This window comes from Oryx dammah, unplaced genomic scaffold, assembly GCF_014754425.2.
Source record: "Oryx dammah isolate SB20612 unplaced genomic scaffold, SCBI_Odam_1.1 HiC_scaffold_10, whole genome shotgun sequence".
NCBI lineage: Eukaryota > Metazoa > Chordata > Mammalia > Artiodactyla > Bovidae > Oryx > Oryx dammah.
In genome coordinates this window covers 57,027,983-57,052,343 of record NW_024070194.1, presented here as the reverse complement: position 1 = coordinate 57,052,343, position 24,361 = coordinate 57,027,983, and the positions used below count along the sequence as shown (strand labels likewise).

The 24,361-nt window shown below is 42.7% G+C and overlaps 2 protein-coding genes and 1 pseudogene across 2 annotated transcripts in view; all 3 read left to right on the top strand.

Moving 5' to 3' along the window:
- The window catches only part of GPR158 (G protein-coupled receptor 158), a 303,836-nt gene extending 298,675 nt beyond the window's left edge, over positions 1-5,161 (top strand). The window contains exon 11 of the mRNA XM_040248562.1: positions 702-5,161. Within this exon, the coding sequence (XP_040104496.1) occupies positions 702-2,180 (1,479 nt within the window). The 3' untranslated portion in view covers positions 2,181-5,161. The remainder of the gene's footprint in view (positions 1-701) is intronic.
- On the top strand, positions 2,285-21,155 carry LOC120868614 (protein argonaute-1-like). The gene is given in 5 exon segments (XM_040247327.1): positions 2,285-2,521; positions 3,519-3,648; positions 4,913-4,936; positions 20,009-20,506; positions 20,509-21,155. Coding segments are annotated over 5 exon segments (1,536 nt in total).
- Positions 21,156-21,352: 197 nt separating this feature from the next.
- Positions 21,353-22,379, top strand: LOC120869299 (annotated as a pseudogene).
- The last annotated feature ends 1,982 nt before the right edge of the window (positions 22,380-24,361 follow it).

Here is a 24,361-nt window from a genome sequence, read left to right as displayed (position 1 = left end):
CACGTGTGGGCAGGTGTTCATGTGTTCTTCTTTGTGTTATAGAACTTGTGTGATTATATAAGGACTGAAGGCATCACATGCCGAGTTTATCCAGTTCTGAAACATAGAATCACAGTATAAGTTAGACCACACAGGCCAGTCTTGATCATCTTAACTGACTTAAGCTGCCATGATGATAAACTGGTTATATGTCCCATGATAATGGTTTATGAGATCTTGCTGATGGGAAGGTAAATAGACCTGTGAGCAGAGAGAGTGGATTATTTAAAATAATCTGTGACAATATGTCAGCATTTGGAGGAAGAAGATGCTTTTAGTATTTGATGGTCAGTTGTACAGTAAAAACCTAATCTAACATTAGGTGTAATTTTATCAATGGCTCCGTGATGCTTCCAGTATTATTCAGGAATAAGTTTTTATCAGTAGATAACAGGCTGTGTTTTGTCATGGTCTAGGCTCAGCCTGGTCCATGCAGTTCACAAGTTCAAAACACCCATTTCGTGAAGCAAGTGCAGAATGCAGGGGTTCAGGCCCTAAAGTTCAGACGCTCTGTGAAACAAGATACAGAGGAGTCAGGAGAAAGTAGAGGCGCAGACATGTTAGCAAGAGCTCCGTGTATGGACTTCACATTACAGTAGGGGTTATTAGCTGGCTGAAATGCTACATCCCCCATCACTTTGAATCTGCTCTTATTCTGGCAGGATGAGCTGAAGAAACTCTACGCCCAGTTGGAAATCTATAAGAGGAAGAAGATGATCACGAATAATCCCCACCTTCAGAAAAAGCGGTGCTCCAAGAAGGGCTTAGGCCGTTCCATCATGAGGCGAATCACCGAGATCCCAGAGACTGTCAGCCGGCAGTGCTCCAAGGAGGACAAGGATGCTGGGGAGCATGGCTCGGCTAAGGGGTCCAGCGCAGGCAGGAAGAACCCCCAGGAGGCTGCGGGTGGTGCTGGGAAGCCCAAGGAGGAGTCCCTGCGGAACCGGGTCTTCTCGCTCAAGAAATCGCACAGCACCTATGAGCATGTGCGGGAGCAATCAGGTGGCCCGGGCAGCCCGCCCGCCCAGAGCCGGGAGGAGGAGGAGGCTACAGACAACTCTGTGCTGGGATCTCCGGCGGGAGCGAACCGACCCCGACCCCTGCAAGAGGACAGCCAGGCCGTGTCTACTGAGTCTGTGCCTCTGGTGTGTAAGTCGGCCAGTGCCCACAACCTCAGCTCGGAGAAGAAGCCCGGGCCCACCCGAACGTCAGTATTACAGAAGTCCCTCAGCGTCATTGCCAGTGCCAAGGAGAAAACGCTTGGATTGGCTGGGAAAACCCAGGCAGCCTGCATGGAGGAGCGGGCCAAAGCCCAGAAAGCTCTGCCCAGAGAGAAGGAGACAAACAGAAAATACTCCAATTCAGATAATGCAGAGACTCAAGACTCTGCCCCGCCAAACTCCAGTCATTCTGAGGAGCCAAGAAAACCCCAGAAATTGGGGATTATGAAGCAACAAAGGGCCAACCCCTCCACTGCCAATTCAGACCTGAGCCCAGGCACCACCCAGATGAAGGACAACTTTGACATTGGGGAAGTGTGCCCCTGGGAGATCTATGACCTGGCCCCTGGTCCTGGGCCTTTGGATTCGAAAGTTCAAAAGCATGTGTCGATTGCAGCTTTGGAAATGGAAAAAAACCCAACTTTTTCCTTAAAGGAGAAATCTCATCCCAAGCCTAAGGCAGCTGACCTGTGTCAGCAGTCCAATCTGAAGAGCGTAGACAAGGCTGAGGTGTGTCCTTGGGAGAGCCAAGGTCAGTCCCTCTTTGAAGAGGAGAAGTATTTGATGTCTAAGACTCAGGTTCCCCTGGGAAGAGCTCAAGGTGAGAACAGTGGCCAGCATTGTGCAACCAGTGTGTGTGCTGGGCAGTGTGAAGAACTGCCTCCCAAAGCTGTAGCATCAAAAGTGGAAAATGAAAACCTCAACCAACTAGGAGAGCAGGAGAAAAAGACATCTTCCTCTGAGCGAAATGTGCCTGACTCCCATAACTCAAGTAATAACTTTCAGCCACCTTTAATGTCACGAGCTGAGGTGTGTCCCTGGGAGTTTGAGACCCCAGATAAACCAAATGCTGAAAGAAGTGTAGCTTTCCCTGCCTCTTCTGCTTTAAGTGCAAATAAGATAGCAGGGCCTCGAAAGTAAGAGGTCTGGGGTACTTTTAAAGTGTAGCATCCCCAGAAAGAAAAGGAGAAGGAAGAAATGCTGAATTTGATATAAGACAGAAGATACGAGGATCAGAAATACCCATGGAGTATTGGTCAGTCAGGGGAAATGGGAAAGACAGGGATGAAAGAGGGTGTAGGGAGACTGGCTTCAGTGAAGAAGTTAGACTAGCCAGGAAGGTCTTTCCCCGGGGTACACTGGGAAAATCCTTATACTTTAGCGTGTTTGGGGGAAGTAGACCTCAATGTCTGCCCCTGATCAATACGTATCCTTGGGACTTGGAAGATCCCAAGCAAAGCAAACCAGAAGACACAGAAGAGGTACAAGATTTTCAAAGGAGAAGAAGGTATCGATGTCTTTGCCCCAAATTCTAAGTAGCTGACTAAAAAGAACTTACTTTACCTATTTAACCTTGATAGCACTGCTAACTTAATGCATCCAAAAATCCCTTTTATATTAATGATGCTCTCATTTTCTTATCAATGTCTGTTTCAGTACCTTGTTGTGTCTCATATTCAAGCATTCCAGATTGTATAATTTTTGCAAATAACTTTGATATTATGTGACACAACACATTTATGCAATCAGCCGCTACTCAATTGTTATTGCAACTTACAGAAATACATGCTATCTATCAACTTTAGTTGATTCTTGAAGTACAGTAAGCTTTCTTTGGCTTGGAAGCCATAATTGTTATGATAAAAAACCTTTTAGTTTGGGCTGCGATTTATATATTGTGAATTTGGATTTGACTCTATGATTTCACATCATGGTTTGTTATACTGTCTTCATCAGGGTCTTTTTTTTAAATACAAGTTGAGTGAGTTGTTTTGCACTTTTCCTGTGAGGACGCAGAAGCTTTATTAATATTGGAGATCAAGTGGTCCTTCTTAGTCACATGTCTTAATAAGTTAAGGACAACTTATCTATTGTTTGTTCAAAGTCAGAGATAGATAATGCCTTCATTCCAATTAATTGTCCCTCTTAACAGTATTTCATACTTGGCAGCATTTCATAAGGAAGGAAGAAGCTAAGAGTGAGAAAAATATACTGTGCATTGTTATTACCATTGGAAAGGGAAGACTCTAGGAATGACAAGAGAATTCCTGGACTGCAGAGCCAGGGAATTTGCCTTGAAAACAAAGAAAGAAAGGGAGCTCCCATTAGCACTTTCAAGGGATTATATTTTTAAAGAGAGAAAATTATTATAGCATCAAGATCATAATATGGATATATTTTTATTATGCATACTAAATATATAATATTTTAAATTACCTTAAACTACTTATTCTCATAAACTCTTATTCATTACTTCAGGCAGGGGTAGAACTTGCTGGCTCGAATCCCAAAGAAGTTTATAACCAGAGCTACTCAAAGCCTATGAGGCAGTGTGGGTACTTCATTCTTCCAAGCCCTGGAAAACTTCCAAGTCCTGCAAATGGCCTAGGTGAGCTACCAGGCTCAACATTTCATATGTCAGGTTTATTTGCAAGGTGAAACAGCCCCAACTCCCTAAAGCGTACTTCATAAAATGCATTGCATTCCACACTGATCCCCTGGCATGGAAATCCGAAGCTGCTGATTTAGCCCTACTGGTGTGATCATGCAAAGAGATTGCATTTCAAAGCTCAGTCTCGTTTTCTTTTAAGATGAATCACTTGAAAATAGAACCCTGACTTCCTTTCTCTCACACTAAGCACTAAAGTACTATGGCTTGTTTGGCTAGGACATTCACAGCCTAAGTACCTGTTTTTTTATTTTTCTGAGCAGCAAGGAGAAACATGCTAGGGGGATAGAAGATGAGAAAAGGGAATCCAGAAGTGGATACAGGGCTGTTCTTAGGAGTACTACACTCAGTGGAAGAAAAAAACCAGAAATTCTTCTTATCCATCATCAGAATTTTCTCAGTGATTTTTCTTCAGGGTTAACAGGCATTTCCCCATTTTGCAAAGCTGTGCATAGATCTTCCTCACCCATTTGCTTGCTTTGTGCATTACTCAGGATGGTGGGGAAGGTTTGAAGAGATATAGAAATTTTGTTTGTTCGTGGTTTCTTCATGCATTTCCTTCTCCCCTCCCTTTTCAATCAAAGCCTATCTACTGAGTGACCTTGAAATATGACTTCAAGGTACCAAGTTGTGAATTTGGTTCAGAGCATCCAGACCCACCTACTTTTTTCATTTATGTCCAAGATCTGTTAGCACTTTATTGACTTTTTCAGAAATAAGCAGTCAGGCATCAGTGACTTTTCATTGCACTTCAGGATGACCCTGCTAGAGATGTGGCCTAAAGAAGACTTGCCAGGTTCTACCTTAGTACAGCCCATAGATTCTCCTCCACCAGCATCAATCAACGAGAGCACCTGGGGCATTCCCCTAGCCTTTCATTGCTATCACTTATGACCAAGAGAAGCTTAAACCTGCAACCCTTAAGGTTATTTTCCCAGATTGATAACAGTAAGCAAGTGAAGAAACTCTATGAAGTTCACAAACATTTGCTAGGTTGTCCTTCTCAGTGCATGTTCAGGCTGCATCCTGTCCTTGTTTTTAAGCCAGGGTTTATAAATAAGTAGATTTATACCAATCTTAATAGAACTGTATATTTTATGCAAGAGTTCAACGCTTTACGACTTGAATTATAACCCAGCCCACTGTAAACTTTGGTGGCCATATGGATTTGACACTTGACAGTTCTCTTGTATTTGCTTCCTAGGTTTCTGCATGCAAATGATGACAGGTAGGACTGAAAAAACACTGCCTTTTGACTTCTAGCATTTAGCAACCCAGAGTTGTAGAGTCAATAAAACTGTCAGTCTCTTCACTTAATCTGTGGTTCTTCTGAAACTCTTATATGAAACCTGCAGCATCTCATCAAAATATTTGGTAAATTTATGTTGTGATGTGTTACAGCATGTAAATACTTATAACTTCTCTGCAATAAAACATATTTATATGAAAGCGATTTGGGATGATTTGTGTGTTCATCTATCAAAAGTTGAATGTATTTCACCTCACTGACTTTAGGAGGAATTTTGTATATCTTGGGCTTTGGTACACTTGTGCACACGTATCCCCACCTTAACTACCTGTAGGAATGTGTGATTAGCCAAATGTGGCCTCAGACCTGCGGGTAATCATCTGGAGCCAATAATACCTGTTAGGACTAATGCTTTTGACTTAAGAACACTCTTGCCAAATGGAAACTAATTCAGATAACTTTTAAAATGTTTTTAAAGATTTTTTTGATGTGGCCCATTTTTAAAGTTTTTATTGAATTTGTTATATTTAATATTGCTTCCATTTTTATGTTTTGGTTTTTTGGCCACGAGGCAGTTGGGATCTTAACTCCTCACGTGTAGGATCTTGGCTTCCCACCCAGGGATCAAACCTGCACCCACTGCAGTGGAAGTACAGAATTTTAACCACAGGACCACCAAAAGTCCCTCAGCTGCCTTTTTTTAAATTGAGGTATCAGTTCAGTTCAGTTCAGTCACTCAGTTGTGTCCGACTCTTTGTGACCCCATGAATCGCAGCACACCAGGCCTCCCTGTCTATCACCAACTCCCAGAGTTCACTCAGATTCATGTCCATTGAGTCAGTGATGCCATCCAGCCATCTCATCCTCGGTCGTCCCCTTCTCCTCCTGCCCCCAATCCCTCCCAGCATCAGGGTCTTTTCCAATGAGTCAACTCTTCGCATAAGGTGGCCAAAGTACTGGAGTTTCAGCTTTAGCATTATTCCTTCCAAAGAAATCCCAGGGCTGATCTCCTTCAGAATGGACTGGTTGGATCTCCTTGCAGTCCAAGGGACTCTCAAGAGTCTTCTCCAACACCACAGTTCAAAAGCATGAATTCTTCGGCACTCAGCTTTCTTCCCAGTCCAACTCTCACATCTATACATGACTACTGGAAAAACAATAGCCTTGACTAGATGGACCTTAGTCGGCCAAGTAATGTCTCTGCTTTTGAATATGCTATCTAGTTTGGTCATAAAAATTGAGGTATAGTTGATTCATAATGTTGTGTTAGTTTCTGGTATACGGCAAAGTGATATATCTATATCTACATATAGATACATATGGGCTTCCCTGGTAGCTCAGTGATGAAGAATCTGCCTGTATTGCAGGAGACACAGGAGTCCTGGGTTCGATCCCTGGGTCAGGAAGATCCCCTGGAGAAGGGAATTGTAACCAACTCCAATATTCTTGCCTGGAGAATCCCGTGGAGAGAAGAGCCTGGCGGGCTACAGTCCATGGGGTCGCAAGAGTCGGATATGACTGAGCACGTGTGCAGGGCCAGAAATAGATCAGTTCATTTCAGTCGCTCAGTCGTGTCCGACTCTTTGCAACCCCATGGACTGCAGCACGCCAGGCTTTCCTGTCCATCACCAACTGCCAGAGCCTACTCAAACTCAGGTCTATCACGTCAGTGATGCCATCCAACCATCTCATCCTCTGTTGTCCCCCTACCCAGCCCCTCAATCTTTCCCAGCATCAGGATCTTTTCCAGTGAGTCAGTTCTTTGCATCAGGTGGCCAAAGTATTGGAGTTTCAGCTTCAGATCAGTCCTTCCAATGAATATTCAGGACTGATCTCCTTTAGGATTGACTGGTTGGATCGCCTTACAGTCCAAGGGACTCTCAAGAGTCTTCTCCAACACCACAGTTCAAGAGCATCAGTCTTCAGCCCTCAGCTTTCTTTATGGTCCAACTCTCACATCCACATATTACTACTGGAAAAAACCATAGCTTTGACTAGACGGACCTTTGTTGGCAAAGCAATGTCTCTGCTTTTTAACATGCTGTCTAGGTTGGTCATAACTTTGCTTCCAAGGAGCAAGTATCTTTTAATTTCATGGCTGCAGTCACCATCTGCAGTGATTTTGGAGCCCTCCAAATACTCTCACTGTTTCCATTGTTTCCCTATCTATTTGCCATGAAGTGATGGGACTGGATGCCATGATCTTAGTTTTCTGAATGTTGAGGTTTAAGCCAACTTTTTCACTCTCCTCTTTCACTTTCATCACAAAGCTTTTAGTTCTTCTCTTTCTGTCATAAGGATGGTGTCATCTGTGTATCTGAGCTTATTGATATTGCTTCCAGCAATCTTGATTCTAGCTTGTGCTTCATCCACTCCAGCATTTCGCACGATGTACTCTGCATATATGTTAAATTCAGCATGATAATATATAGCCCTGACGTACTCCTTTCCTGATTTGGAACCAGTCTGTTGTTCCCTGTCCTATTCTAACTGTTACTTCTTGACCTGAATACAGATTTCTCAGGAGGCAGTTCAGGTGGTCTGGTATTCCTATCTCTTTAAGAATTTTCCACAGTTTGTTGTGATCCACACAGTCAAAGGCTTTGGCATAGTCAATAAAGCAAAAGTAGATGTTTTTCTGGAATTCTCTCACTTTTTCAATGATCCAGTATATGTTGGCAATTTGATCTCTGGTTCCTCTTCCTTTTCTAAATCCAGCTTGAACATCTGGAAGTTCATGGTTCATGTACTGTTGAAGCCTGGCTTGGAGAATTTTGAGCATTACTTTGCTAGCATGTGAGATGAGTGCAATTGTGTGGTACAGAAATAGATAGATAGATAATATACATATTATAATATTCTTTTTCCTATTCTTTTCCACTATGGTTTATTACAGGATACTGAATATATTTCCCTGTTCAGCTACCTTTTAAAATTTACTCAACAAACCTACCAGGCCATTTGCTAAGTAATGATGATGATCTTCAAATGAACAAGAGCTCTAATAACACTCAGATCCATAAGAATATCCCAGTCCCTGCTATGCTAATACACAGGAGAGTGTGTCTAAGTCTTGGAGCCAAGACTGGTTTAATAGGGAGGCAATATTCACCAGGCTGAAATTTCGCAAAGTCATCAGGTATATAAGGAAAGAAGGCTAGAAAAATAATGGTGCACAACCTGCTCACCTTGCTTCAGATTAACTACAATTGTATCCTTTAGTACTGGGAACTCTCAAAAAGCTTTAAATGGGGTGTAATCAAGTCACATATTAGAAGGGATAGTTAGGGAGTCTGGGATTGACATGGACACACTGCTATATTTAAAATGGATAATCGACAAGGACCTACTGTATAGCACAGGGAACTCTGCTCAATGTTATGTGGCAGCCTGGATGGGAGGGGAATTTAGGGGAGAATGCATGTATATGTATGTTTGAGTCCCTTCGCTGTTACCTGAAACTGTCACAACATTGTTAATTGGCTATATTTGAATACAAAATGTTTTTAAAAAATTTAAAAGAGGAGGCAGTCGTAAGATGGTGGAGGAATAGGATGGGAAGACCACTTTCTCCTCCACAGATTCATCAAAAGAACATTTGAACACTGAGTAAATTCCACAAAACAACTTCTGAATGCCAGCAGAGGACATCAGGCACCCAGAAAAGCAGGCCATGGTCTTCGAAAGGAGGTAGGAAAAAATATAAAACAAAAAGAGAGACAAAAGAGGTAGGGATGGAGCTCCATCCAGGGAAGGGAGTCTTAAAAAAGAGAGAAGTTTCCAAACACCAGGAAACCCTCTCACTGCTGAGTCTGTGGAGAGCCTTGGAACCACAGAGGGCAACATAACCAGGAGGAAAAATAAATAAATAATTAAAACGCACAGATTATGTGCCCAACAGTAACTTCCCCAGTGGAGAAGCAGCGCAGATGCCTGCACCCGCCACTAGCAAGCGGGGCCTGGGCAGGGAGGCGCGGGCTGCATTGCTTATAGTAAGGACCGGGCCTGAGTGCCCTGAGGGCAATCAGGGAACTAACTTGAGCTGGCAAACCAGACTGTGGGATAGCTACCACGCAAAAAGCCCTAACCTAAGACACCATCAGGCCCGCTCACAGAACAAAGGACTGAACAGAGCTAGCCGGCTGCAGACCATCACCCTCTGGTGACAGGCAGCCAGAGCCTGAAGGGGGCAATCGCAGCCCCAGAGAGGCATTATCTACCAAACTGCAAGCAGGCTTCATTGCTAACTAAGACTTCTTGGGGTTCTGGACAGTCAACATCCGCCTCAGATGGTGCGCCGGTTGTACACCCAGAAAACCGAGCGGCAGGGACAGGGGAGGCGAATAAATCGCAGCGACCACGCTCGCCAAACACTTGGTCACCTGAGCTGCTCAGACCTGGGAAGGGCCCAAAACGCAGGCCCAACTGAGTCTGGGTCTCTGAGGACTACCAGAGTGCCTGAACCTGAGCGGCTTAGACCTGGGAGGTGCATACACCCAGGGCCAGCCTCAGACAGTTCATGGCAGAGCAACCTAGAGCCTAAGCAGTGTGGACAGGGAAAGCACACACGCCGTGAGCGGGGGCAAATCCAGTGTAGCCGAGACACTGCGAGGACATGCCAGTGTTATCTGTTTGCAGCGTCCCTCCCTCCCCACAGCACGACTGAACAAGTGAGCATAAAAAGCACCGCACCCTGTGTCAGGGTGGAATCAGACACTGAAGAGACCAGCAAACAGAAGAAGCTGAAACAGACGGAACCGCCTTGGAAGTGACAGGTGCAATAGAATAAAACCCTTTAGTTAGTACCAACTACATAGGAAGGGGCCTATAGATCTTGAGAAATATAAGCCGAATCAAGGAACTATCCTAAAAATAACTGACCCCACACTGCCCACAAAAACACCAGAGAAAGTCCTAGATATATTTTTACTATCATTCTTTATTTTTTTTAATTTTTTTAAAAAATTTTAAGTCCTCTATTACTCCTTTAATTTTCATTTTTGTAACCTACTATTACTTTGCAAAAAAAAAAAAAGAGAGAGAGAGAGAGGGAGAGACCCTATTTCTTAAAGAAAACTTCATATATATATATATTTTATAATTTTTGTGATTTTTTTCCCCTTTAATATTGTATTTTTGAAAATCCAACCTCTACTCTAGATTTTTAATCTTTGCTTTTGGGTTATTTGTTATCAATTTTGTACCTTTAAGAACCCAATCTTCAATACCCATTTTTACTTGGGAGCGACATTACTGGCTTGACTGCTCTCTCCCCCTTTGGACTCTCCTTTTTTACCACCAGGTCGCCTCTATCTCCTCCCTCCCCCTTCTCTTCTCTACCCAACTCTGTGAATCTCTTTGTGTGTTCCAGACTGTGGAGAACACTTAAGGAACTGATTACTGGCTGGATCTGTCTCTCTCCTTTTGATTCCCCCCTTTATACTCCTGGTCACCTCTGTCTCCTTCATCCCTCTTCTCTTCTCTGTATAACTCTGTGAACATCTCTGAGCAGTCCAGACTGTGGAGTACACATAAGGAAGTGATTACTGGCTAGCTTGCTCTCTCCTCTTTTGATTCCACCTCATCTCATTCAGGTCACCTCTATCTCCCTCCTCCCTCTTCTCTTCTCCATGTAACTCTGTGAACCTCTCTGGGTATCCCTCACTGTGGAGAAACTTTTCATCTTTAACCTAGATGTTTTATCAACGGTGCTGTATAGATGGAGAAGTCTTGAGCCTACTGTAAAAATAAGACTGAAAACCAGAAGCAGGAGGCTTAAGTCCAAATCCTGAGAACACTATAGAACTCCTGACTCCAGGGAACTTTAATCGACAGGAGCTCATCAAATGTCTACATACCTACACTGAAACCAAGCACCACCCAAGGGCCAACAAGTTCCAGAGCAAGACATACCACTCAAATTCTTCAGCAACACAGGAATACAGCCCTAAGCTTCAACATACACGCTGCCCAAAGTCACTCCAAACCCATTTACATCTCATAACTCATTACTGGACACTTCATTGCACTCCAGAGAGAAGAAATCCAGCCCCACCCACCAGAACACCAACACAAGCTTCCCTAACCAGGAAACCTTGACAAGCCACCCGTACAACCCCACCCACAGCAAGGAAACTCCGCAATAAAGAGAACTCCACAAACTGCCAGAATACGGAAAGGCCCAAACACAGCAATATAAACGATGAAGAGACAGAGGAATACCCAGCAGGTAAAGGAACAGGATAAATGCCCACCAAACCAAACAAAAGAGGAAGAGATAGGGAATCTACCTGATAAATAATTCTGAATAATGATAGTGAAAATGATCCAAAATCTTGAAAACAAAATGGAATCACAGATAAATAGCCTGGAGACAAGGATTGAGAAGATGCAAGAAAGGTTTAACAAGGACCTAGAAGAAATAAAAAAGAGTCAATATATAATGAATAATGCAATAAATGAGATCAAAAACACTCTGGAGGGAACAAATAGTAGAATAACGGAGGCACAAGATAGGATTAGTGAGGTAGAAGATAGAATGGTAGAAATAAATGAATCAGAGAGGAAAAAAGAAAAATGAGTTAAAAGAAATGAGGAGAATCTCAGAGACCTCTGGGACAATGTGAAATGCCCCAACATTCGAATCATAGGAGTCCCAGAAGAAGAAGACAAAAAGAAAGACCATGAGAAAATACTTGAGGAAATAATAGTTGAAAACTTCCCTAAAATGGGGAAGGAAATAATCACCCAAGTCCAAGAAACCCAGAGAGTCCCACACAGGATAAACCCAAGGCAAAACACCCCAGGACACATATTAATCAAATTAACAAAGATCAAATGCAAAGAACAAATATTAAAAGCAGCAAGGGAAAAACAACAAAGAACACACAAAGGGATTCCCATAAGATAACAGCTGATCTTTCAGTAGAAACTCCTCAGGCCAGGAGGGAATGGCAGGACATACTTAAAGTGATGAAAGAAAATAACCTACAGCTCAGATTACTGTACCCAGCAAGGATCTCATTCAAATATGAAGGAGAAATCAAAACTTTTGCAGACAAGCAGAAGCTGAGAGAATTCAGCACCACCAAACCAGCTCTCCAACAAATGCTAAAGGATCTTCTCTAGACAGGAAACACAAAAAGGGTGTAAAAACTCGAACCCAAAACAATAAAGTAAATGGCAACGGGATCATACTTATCAATAATTGAGTGAGTGAAGTCGCTCAGTCGTGTCTGACTCTTTGCGAGCCCGTGGACTGTAGCCCACCAGGCTCCTCTGTCCATGGGATTCTCCAGGCAAGAATACTGGAGTGGGTTGCCATTTCCTTCTCCAGGGGAAACTTCCCGACCCAGGGATTGAACCCAGGTCTCCCGCATTGCAGGCAGATGCTTTAACCTCTGAGCCACCAGGGAAGCCTTAAACATAAATGGGTTGAATGCCCCAACCAAAAGACAAAGACTGCCTGAATGGATACAAAAACAAGACCCCTATATACGTTGTCTACAAGCGACCCACCTCAAAACAAGGGACACATACAGACTGAAAGTGAAGGGCTGGAAAAAGATATCCCATGCAAATAGAGACCAAAAGAAAGCAGGAGTAGCAATACTATCAGATAGCAATACTATCAATACTATCAGATAAAATAGACTTTAAAACAAAGGCTGTGAAAAGAGACAAAGAAGGACACTACATAATGATCAAAGGATCAATCCAAGAAGAAGATATAACAATTATAAATATATATGCACCCAACATAGCAGCACTACAATATGTAAGACAAATGCTAACAAGTATGAAAGGGGAAATTAACAATAACACAATAAGAGTGGAAGACTTTAATACCCCACTCACACCTATGGATAGATCAACTAAACAGAAAATTAACAAGGAAACACAAACTTTAAATGATACAATAGACCGGTTAGACCTAATTGATATCTATAGGACACTTCACCCCAAAACAATGAATTTCACCTTTTTCTCAAGTGCACACGGGAACTTCTCCAGGATAGATCACATCCTGCACCATAAATCTAGCCTTGGTAAATTCAAAAAAAAATTGAAATCATTCCAAGCATCTTTCCTGACCACTATGCAGTAAGATTAGATCTCAATTACAGGAGAAAAACAATTAAAAATTCCAACATATGGAGGCTGAACAACACACTGCTGAATAACCAACAAATCACAGAAGAAATAAAAAAAGAAATCAAAATATGCATAGAAATGAATGAAAATGAAAACACAACAACCCAAAACCTGTGGGACACTATAAAAGCCGTGCTAAGGGGAAGGTTCATAGCAATACAGGCATACCTCAAGAAACAAGAAAAAAGTCAAATAAATAACCTAACTCTACACCTAAAGCAACTAAATAAGGAAGAAATGAAGAGCCCCAGGGTTAGTAAAAGGAAAGAAATCTTTAAAAATTAGGGCAGAAATAAATGCAAAAGAAACAAAAGAGACCACAGCAAAAATCAACAAAGCCAAAAGCTCATTCTTTGAGAGAATAAATAAAACTGACAAACCATTAGCCAGACTCATCAATAAACAAAGGGAGAAAAATCAAATCAATAAAATTAGAAATGAAAATGGAGAGATCACAACAGACAACACAGAAATACAAAGGATCATAAGAGACTACTATCAGCAATTACATGCCAATAAAATGGACAACTTGGAGGAAATGGACAAATTCTTAGAAAAGTACAACTTTCCAAAACTAAACCAGGAAGAAATAGAAAATCTTAACAGACCCATCACAAGCATGGAAATTGAAACTGTAATCTGAAATCTTCTAGCAAACAAAAGCCCAGGTCCAGACAGCTTCACATCTGAATTCTACCAAAACTTTCGAGAAGAGCTAACACCTATCCTACTCAAACTCTTCCAGAAAATTGCAGAGGAAGGTAAACTTCCAAACTCATTCTATGAGGTCACCGTCACCCTAATACCAAAACCTGACAAAGATGCCACAAAAAAAGAAAACTACAGGCCAATATCACTGATGAACATAGATGCAAAAATCCTTAACAAAATTCTAGCAATCAGAATCCAAAAACACATACATCATGACCAAGTGGGCTTTATCCCAGGGATGCAAGGATTCTTCAATATCTGCAAATCAATCAGTGTAATACACCACATTAACAAATTGAAAAATAAAAGCCATAGGATTATCTCAATAGATGCAGGGAAAGCATTTGACAAAATTCAACATCCATTTATGATAAAAACCCTCCAGAAAGCAGGGATAGAAGGAACATACCTCAATATAATAAAAGTTATATATGACAAAACCACAGCAAACATTATCCTCAATGGTGAAAAATTGAAAGCATTTCCCCTAAAGTCAGGAACAAGACAAGGGTGCCCACTCTCACGACTACTATTCAACATAGTTTTGGAAGTTTTGGCCACAGCAATCAGAGCAGAAAAAGAAATAAAGGAATCCAAATTGGAAAAGAAAAAGTAAAACTCTCACTCTTTGCAGATGACATGATCCTCTACATAGAAAACCCTAAAGACTCCACCAGAAAATTACTAGAGCTAATCAATGAATATAGTAAAGTTTCAGGATATAAAATCAACACACAGAAATCCCTTGCATTCCTGTACACTAAAAATGAGAAAATAGAGAAATTAAGGAAACAATTCCATTCACCATTGCAACAAAAAGAATAAAATACTTAGGAATATATCTACCTAAAGAAACAAAAGACCTATATATAGAAAACTATAAAACACTGCTGAAAGAAATGAAAGAGAGCACTAATAGATGGAGAAATATACGCTGTTCATGGATCGGAAGAATCAATATAGTGAAAATGAGTATATTACCCAAAGCAATCTAGAGATTCAATGCAATCCTTACAAACAGCTGTGAAAAGAAGAGAGGCAAAAAACAAAGGAGAAAAGGAAAGGTATAAGCATCTGAATGCAGAGTTCCAAAGAACAGCAAGAAGAGATAAGAAAGCCTTCTTCAGCGATCAATGCAAAGAAATAGAGGAAAACAACAGAATGGGAAAGACTAGAGATCTCTTCAAGAAAATTAGAGATATCAAGGGAACAGTTCATGCAAAGATGGGCTCGATAAAGGACAGAAATTGTATGGACTTAACAGAAGCAGAAGATATTAAGAAGAGGTGGCAAGAATACACAGAAGAACTGTACAAAAAAGATCTTCACGACCCAGATAATCATGATGGCGTGATCACTCATCTAGAGCCAGACATCCTGGAATGCGAAGTCAAGTGGGCCTTAGAAAGCATCACTATGAACAAAGCTAGTGGAGGTGATGGCATTCCAGTTGAGCTGTTTCAAATCCTGAAAGATGATGTTGTCAAAGTGCTGCACTCAATATGCCAGCAAATTTGGAAAACTCAACAGTGGCCACAGGACTGGAAAAGATGAGTTTTCATTCCAATCCCAAAGAAAGGCAATGCCAAAGACTGCTGAAACTACCGCACAATTGCACTCATCTCACATGCTAGTAAAATAATGCTCAAAATTCTCCAAGCCAGGCTTCAGCAATACATGAACCGTGAACTTCCAGATGTTCAAGCTGGTTTTAGAAAAGGCAGAGGAACCAGAGATCAAATTGCCAACATCCGCTGGATCATGGAAAAAGCAAGAGAGTTCCAGAAAAACATCTATTTCTGCTTTATTGACTATGCCAAAGCCTTTGACTGTGTAGATCACAATAAACTCTGGAAAATTCTTCAAGAGATGGCAATACCAGACCACCTGACGTGCCTCTTGAGAAATCTGTATGCAGGTCAGGAAGCAACAGTGCGAACTGGACATGGAACAACAGACTGGTTTCAAATAGGAAAAGGAGTACATCAAGGCTGTATATTGTCACCCTGCTTATTTAACTTCTATGCAGAGTACATCATGAGAAACGCTGGACTGGAAGAAACACAAGCTGGAATCAAGATTGCCAGGAGAAATGTCAATAACCTCAGATATGCAGATGACACCACCCTTATGGCAGAAAGTGAAGAGGAGCTAAAAAGCCTCTTGATGACAGTGAAAGAGGAGAGTGAAAAAGTTGGCTTAAAGCTCAACATTCAGAAAATGAAGATCATGGCATCCGGTCCCATCACTTCTTGGGAAATAGATGGGGAAACAGTGGAAATAGTGTCAGACTTTATTTTGGGGAGCTCCAAAATCACTGCAGATGGTGACTGCAACCATGAATTTAAAAGACGCTTACTCCTTGGAAGAAAAGTTATAACCAACCTAGATAGTATATTCAAAAGCAGAGATATTACTTTGCCTACTAAGGTCTGTCTAGTCAAGGCTATCGTTTTTCCAGTGGTCATGTATGGATGTGAGAGTTGGAATATGAAGAAATCTGAGTGCCGAAGAATTGATGCTTTTGAACTGTGGTGTTGGAGAAGACTCTCGAGAGTCCCTTGGACTGGAAGGAGATCCAACCAGTCCATTCTGAAGGAGATCAGCCCTGGGATTTCTTTGGAGGGAATGATGCTAAAGCTGAAACTCCAGTACTTTGGCCACTTTATGCCAAGAGTTGACTCACTGGAAAAAAACCCTGATGCTGGGAGGGATTGGGGGCAGGAGGAGAAGGGGACGACAGAGGATGAGATGGCTGGGTGGCATCACTGACTGGATGGACGTGAGTCTGAGTGAAGTCCGGGAGTTGGTGATGGACAGGGAGGCCTGGCGTGCTGTGATTCATGGGGTCGCAAAGAGTTGGACACGACTGAGTGACTGAACTGAACTGAAGCAAGCTACCAATGGTATTTCTCACATAGCTAGAACAAATAATTTCACAATTTGTGTGGAAATACAAAAAACCTAGAATAGCCAAAGCATCTTGAGAAAGAAGAATGGAACTGGAGGAATCAACCTGCCTGACTTCAGGCTCTACTACAAAGCCACAGTCATCAAGACAGTATGGTACTGGCACAAAGACAGAAATATAGATCAATGGAACAAAATAGAAAGCCCAGAGATAAATCCATGCACCTATGGACACCTTATCTTTGACAAAGGAGGCAAGAATATACAAGGTAGAAAGACAATCTCTTTAACAAGTGATGCTGGGAAAACAGGTCAACCACTTGTAAAAGAATGAAACTAGAACACTTTCTAACACCATACACAAAAATAAACTCAAAATGGATTAAAGATCTAAATGTAAGACCAGAAACTATAAAACTCCTAGAGGAGAACATAGGCAAAACACTCTCCAACATAAATCACAGCAGGATCCTCTTTGACCCACCTCCCAGAATATTGGAAATAAAAGCAAAAATAAACAAATGGGACTTAATTAAAATTAAAAGCTTCTCCACAACAAAGGAAACAATAAGCAAGGTGAAAAGACAGCCTGCAGAATGGGAGAAAATAATAGCAAAGGAAGCAACTGACAAAGAATTAATCTCAAAAATATACAAGCAACTCCTGTAGCTCAATTCCAGAAAAATAAACAACCCAATCAAAAATAGGGCCAAAGAACTAAACAGACATTTCTCCAAAGAAGACATACAGATGGCTAACAAACACACGAAAAGATGCTCAACATCACTCACTATCAGAGAAATGCAAATCAAAACCACAATGAGGTACCATTTCACACCAGTCAGAATGGCTGCTATCCAAAAGTCTACAAGCAAGAAATGCTGGAGAGAGTGTGGAGAAAAGGGAATCCTCTTACACTGTTGGCGGGAATGCAAACTAGTATAGCCATTATGGAGAACAGTGTGGCGATTCCTTAAAAAACTGGAAATAGAACTGCCATATGACCCAGCAATCCCACTGCTGGGCATACACACCAAGGAAACCAGAATTGAAAGAGACACGTGTACCCCAATGTTCATTGCCACACTGTTTATAATAGCCAGGACATGGAAGCAACCTAGATGTCCATCAGCAGATGAATGGATAAGAAAGCTGTGGTACATATACACAATGGAATATTACTCAGCCATTAAAAAGAATACATTTGAGTCAGTTCTAATGAGATGGATGAAACTCGAGCCTATTATACAGAGTGAAGTAAGCCAGAAAGAAAAACACCAATACAGTATACTAATGAATATATATGGAATTTAGAAAGATGGTAATGATAATTCTGTATGCGAGACAGCAAAAGAGACACAGATGTATAGAACAGTCTTTTGGACTCTGTGGGAGAGGGCGAGGGTGGGATGATTTGGGAGAATGACATTGAAACTTATATAATATAATATGTGGAACGAATTGCCAGTCCAGGTTCAATGCATGATACAGGATGCTCAGGGCTGCTGCACTGTGGTGACCCAGAGGGATGGGATGGGGAGGGAGGTGGGAGGGGGGTTCAGGATGGGAAACTCATGTGCACCCATGGCGGATTCATGTTGATGTATGGCAAAGCCAATACAATATTGTAAAGTAATTAGCCTCCAATTAAAATAAATAAATTTATATTAAAAAAAATTTTTAGTAAAAAATTTAAAAGAAAGAAATGTGTCCCCCATTGATAGGGAGCAGCCCAGAAATGTCCTGAAGTGGGATGAGACTAGAGGCAGATGGATCAGTTAGACTGTTACAAGAGTTGAGGGCCTAAGGGGGGGGGGAAGGTTATTTCATCAAAACAGCATCTTCCAGTGAGTTTGGTGGTGGTGGTTTAGTCATTAAGTCATGTCTGACTCTTTGCGACCCCATGGACTGTAGCCTGTCAGGCTTCTCTGTCCATGGGATTTTCTAGGCAAGAACACTGGAGTGGGTTGCCATTTCCTTCTCCAGGGGATCTGCCCCATCTGGGATCAAACCTGGATTTCCTGCATTGCAGGTGGATTCTTTACCAACTGAGCTACCAGGGAAGCCATTCCAACGGATTTATGGTTATGTTATAGGAAGCTCAAAAAATTAGAGTAATTAGATATGTCAAGTATAAATGTTCCTTCTAAGTTTGTTGACATTTTGGATAATTTCAAATGTTTTCAAAGCCCTCTTTGAAGATCAGTGAACCTCAGTATCCTCTGCTCATGAGAAAATCTAGATGCCAGGTTCATGCTACAGGAAACCTTGATACTGAACTGGGCTGGGAAAGGAGCAAAGGGCTTGCCTAGACGGAGACAAATTCCTGCCTGGACGTTGCAGACTCTGAAGCAGCTCCAGAAAGAAGCAGGTGTGGCAGGCAGTCAGGAGAGGAAGCTGGATCCACCCTCTGCCTGGATCACCTTTCCTTTAAATGGCTCCTGTGTGGCCTTTTCCTATCTCCGTATACCATTTTGTGTATTCTGTATACTCTGGGTAGTTACATGTAGGATCAGTGGTTTCAGGTCTTCATATGTTATATATTGTACAGTATATATTATATACTATATACATATGCTGGCTGTGCTGGGTTTTCGTTGCTGCATGTGGGCTTTCCCTAGTTGCAGCGATCATGGGCTACTCTCTAGTTGCAGTGTGTGGGCTTCTCATTGAGTTGTTTTCTCTTGTTGCAGAACATGGGCTCTAGGGTACTCAGGTTTCAAAAGATGTGGCTCGCAGGCCCCAGAGCATAGACTCAGTAGTTGTGCTTGGGCTTAGTTGCTCCGCAGCAAGTGAAATCTTCCCAGAACAGGGATCAAATCCGTGTCCTCTGCATTGGTAGGTGGCTTCTTAACCACTGGGCCACCAGGGAAGTCCAGGTTTCAGGTCTTTGGATGATTCTAAAGAGCTTAAGACAAAAGCCATTGGGGATTAACAAGTCATGGATGTCAAGTCTACTTATGTGATAAGGAAGAAAGAGCCTTTGCTCTTTATTGGGAGTGCTTAGTTGACGGCTGTATTATTTTTCTTATACACCATGATAGTCTTGACTTTTTTGTGTTCTAAATTTAGAAACTTTTTGTTTAAAAAACTTATCCAAGAGGACTATTCCTATCACAGACGAACTTTGTCAGTAAAGAGCAACCATGTCAAACTCTCGTTCTAAAGCAATGCAAGGGGGGGAGCTGCTGCAGGCTCCGCGGTGGCGGCCGCAACGGAGGCTGCGGGGGCGGCGCGAGCGGCCGGGCTTGTGGGGGCAGCCGAGCCCGGCCTGAGAGCCCAGGCAGCAAACGTGCGGGGTACCTAGGCCCCTCACGCTGGACTCCACAGTCTCCGGGCCGCCTGATCTCCGCACAGGTATATGGGATGGAAGCGGGACCCTCAGGAGCAGCTGCTGGCGCCTACCTGCCCCCCTGCAGCAGGTGTTCCAGGCATCTCGCTGGCCTGGCATTGGCACTGTGGGAAAACCAATCAAGCTCCTGGCCAATTACTTTGAAGTGGACATCCCTAAGATTGACGTCTATCACTACGAAGTGGATATCAAGCCATATGAGTGTCCTCGCAGAGTCAACCAGGAAGTGGTGGAATACATGGTCCAGCATTTCAAGCCTCAGATATTTGGTGACCGCAAGCCCGTGTGTGATGGAAAGAAGAACATTTACACTGTCACAGCACTGCCCATTGGCAATGAACGGGTTGACTTTGAGGTGACGATCCCTGGGGAAGGGAAGGATCGAATCTTCAAGGTCTCCATCAAGTGGCTGGCCATTGTGAGCTGGCTCGTGAAGCCTTGGTCAGTGGCCAGATCCCTGTTCCCCTGGAGTCTGTGCAAGCCCTGGATGTAGCCATGAGGCACCTGGCATCCATGAGGTACACCCCTGTGGGCCGCTCCTTGTTCTCACCGCCTGGGGGCCACTACCACCCGCTGCGGGGTGGGCGCGAGGTCTGGTTCGGCTTTCACCAGTCTGTGCGCCCTGCCATGTGGAACATGATGCTCAACATTGATGTCTCAGCCACTGCCTTCTACAAGGCACAGCCAGTGATTGAGTTCATGTGTGAGGTGCTCAACATCAGGAACATAGACGAGCAGCCCAAAGCCCTCATGGATTCTGAGCGTGTGCACTTCACCAAGATCAAGGGCCTGAAGGTGGAAGTGACCCACTGGGGACAAATGAAGAGGAAATACCGCGTGTGTAATGTTACCCGCCGCCCTGCCAGCCATCAGACGTTTCCTCTGCAGCTGGAGAGTGGACAGACTGTGGAGTGCACAGTGGCCCAGTATTTCAAGCAGAAATATAACCTGCAGCTCAAGTATCCCCACCTGCCGCTCAAGTATCCCCACCTGCCTTGCCTGCAAGTTGGCCAGGAACAAAAAGCATACCTACCTGCCCCTAGAGGAACATTGAAAGATGCTCAAGACTGATTCGAGGGCTCCAGAGGCAGCGGCTCTGGAGGTGTGAGCCGCATCACCGACTCCCTGTGGGGGTTCCTAGACCTGACGCCCCTGGAGCAGTAGAGGGCCTCACCCCGCAGTAGAGACCTGCTGGGTCTCTGTTCATCCCGCGAGATCTCGCGTTAACCTCGGCTACTGGAAATATGGCTGCAGCGAGTGAACCCACGATGGAGAAAACTGTGAAATCTGTTCCTGTGAAGAGGGAAAAGAAAGAAAACGAACAAATCCGTAAACTCTTCATTGGTGGCTTGAGCTCTGAAACCACAGAAGAAAGTCTGAAGAACTACTACCAGCAGTGGGGAGAACTCACAGACTGTGTGGTCATAAGGGGCCTTGCCAGTCAAAAATCAAGAGGGTTTGGTTTTGTTACTTTCTCCTCCGTGGCTGAGGTGGATGCAGCCATGGCGGCCAGACCTCATTCCAATGGTGGGAGAGTGGTTGACCCCAAACGTGCTGTTGCGAGAGAGAAATCTGAAAAACAGGGGTCGGCTTGTCACTGTGAAGAAGCTGTTCGTTGGTGGAATTAAGGAAGATACCGAGGAGCATCATCTTAGAGAGTACTTTGAGAAATATGGAAAAATCGATGCCATTGAGATCATCACTGCTACGCAGTCAGGCAAGAAGAGAGGCTTTGGATTTGTGACTTTTGATGACTATGATCCCGTGGATAAGATAGTGTTGCAGAAATACCATACCATCAATGGTCATCGTGCAGAAGTCGGGAGGGCTTTGTCGAGACAGGAAATGCAGGAAATTCAAGGTTCTAGAAATAGAAAAGGAGGTCCTTTTGGTTTTAGTGTTTCTTCTAGTGGGGGTGGAAATTTTGGACGAGGGCCAGGAACTAAATTTAGAGGAGAAGCTGATGGATATGGAAATGGTCCCGGATCTAGGGATGGCTGTCATGGGTACTGAGGAGGACCTGGAGGTGGGAATTTTGGAGGTTACCCTTGTTATGGAGGAGGAGGTGGAGAATATGGTGGTCGAGGTCCTGGGTATGGCAACCAGTGGGAATTCTCTGGAGGTGGTTATGGCAATAATTTTGGAAATTACGACCAGCAATCTTCTAATTATGACCCAATGAGGAATGGAATCTTTGGTGTTGGCAGGAACATAGCAGCCCCATACGGTGGAGAAAATTATGGCCCAAGAGGCAATGGAGGAAGTGGGGGCTATGGAGGGGGAAATGGATATTGAGCTTCTTCCTTTTTGCCCTGGGCTTCACTGTCTGAATAGCAGAGGATGAGAGCCCAGACATAACAGAACGGTTTCCGGTTATTGAAATAAAGACATTAAGAAAACTCTTATCTCAGCCATGAATAAATATTTAGTGATGTATCAGAAGACCTCAGAGCAGGTTCAAAGAGTCATTTTTGTGAATGGACTGGATTATTTAAGAACATTACCTTCTTATGGAGGAAAAATTGTGAAAAAAACTGACTTTGAGACAGTTTCCTAGCTTCTTAATTGTTTCTTTCTAGTGAGTGTAGAAGTATTCCTTCTTTGATAATGTTAAATGTGTAAGTTTCAGGTGACATGTGAAACCTTTTAAATGGTTTTATCTCAAAGTTTTGAAACTATTAGCCAGAATCAGCACAATAGACAGACTGTTGTTCCTTTAAAACTTTGTGTCTATAGAGTTAAGAAGCAGTTGTACTTTTATGATTTAATAAAATAATTCTAAAAGAAAAAAAAACAATATAAGTTAGTTAAGATTTTCTTTATTAGCATAATCCGTCCTTCCCCCCTTGAATAGTTATCAGGACAGAAATAATGTCTTTCTAATTTTGTTTATTTTCTCTTTAAACATTTGTTTCTTGGAAAGTACAAGGGAACACTTAGAATGTGTTGTATGTTTTAATTCAGTATTAACTGGTCAGAAGGCAGATAATGGAGAATCTGAATTGGTTTTCAGTTTCTCTTTCTTCCTCTGCAATGCAAATATAATACTTTGCCAGAAATAAAACTCTGTGATGGTATGAAAATGGAAAAGGAGGGATAAATATAGGAATAGTCTGTGTTACACAACCATCATATTCCTAGAAAGAAAAATAAGTTAAATATGAAAATAGCAAGTTCATGACAGATTTTATAGAACATACTTCCATTTCCATTCAAACAGCAATAGAAACGGGGAAAAATACCCTCTTTAAGAGCAGGATTGTAAGCCCAGTTTTCCATCTAGTATACCATGGCATTTTATTCCTTCATGCATTTTTAGTCTTACTGTTTCAGTTCAGTTCAGTTCAGTTCAGTTGCCCAGTCATGTCTGACTCTTTGCAACCCCATGGACTGCAGCACACCAGGCTTCCCTGTCCATCACCAACTCCTGGAGCTTACTCAAACTCATGTCCATTGAGTCGGTGATGCCGACTCATCCTCTGTCATCCCCTTCTCCTCCCTCCCTCAGTCTTTCCCAGCATCAGGCTCTTTGCCAATGAGTCAGTTCTTCACATCAGCGGCCAAAGTATTGGAGTTTCAGCTTCAGCATCAGTCCTTCCAATGAATATTCAGGACTGATTTCCTTTAAGGTTGACTGGTTGGATCTCCTTACAGTCCAAGGGACTCTCAAGATCTTCTCCAACACCACAGTTCAAGAGCATCAATTCTTTAGCCCTCAGCTTTCTTTAAGGTCCAACTCTCATATCCATATATTACTACTGGAAAAAACCATAGCTTTGGCTAGACGGACCTTTGTTGGCAAAGCAGTGTCTCTGCTTTTTTTTTTTTTTTTAAATTTTTATTTTTGTTTTATTTTGCTTTACAATACTGTATTGGTTTTGCCATACATTGACATGAATCAGCCACGGGTGTACATGAGTTCCCAATCCTGAACACCCCTCCCACCTCCCACCCCATATCATCTCTCTGGATCATCCCCTTACACCAGCCCCAAGATCCTGTATCCTGTATCGAACATAGACTGGCAATTCGTTTCTTACATGATAGTATACATGTTTCAATGCCATTCTCCCAAATAATCCCACCCTCTCCCTCTCCCACAGAGTCCAAAAGTCTGTTCTAAACATCTGTGTCTCTTTTGTTGTCTTGCATACAGGGTTATCATTACCATCTTTCTAAATTCCATATATATGTGTTAGTATACTGTATTGGTGTTTTTCTTTCTGGCTTACTTCACTCTGTGTAATAGGCTCCAGTTTCATCCACCTCATTAGAAC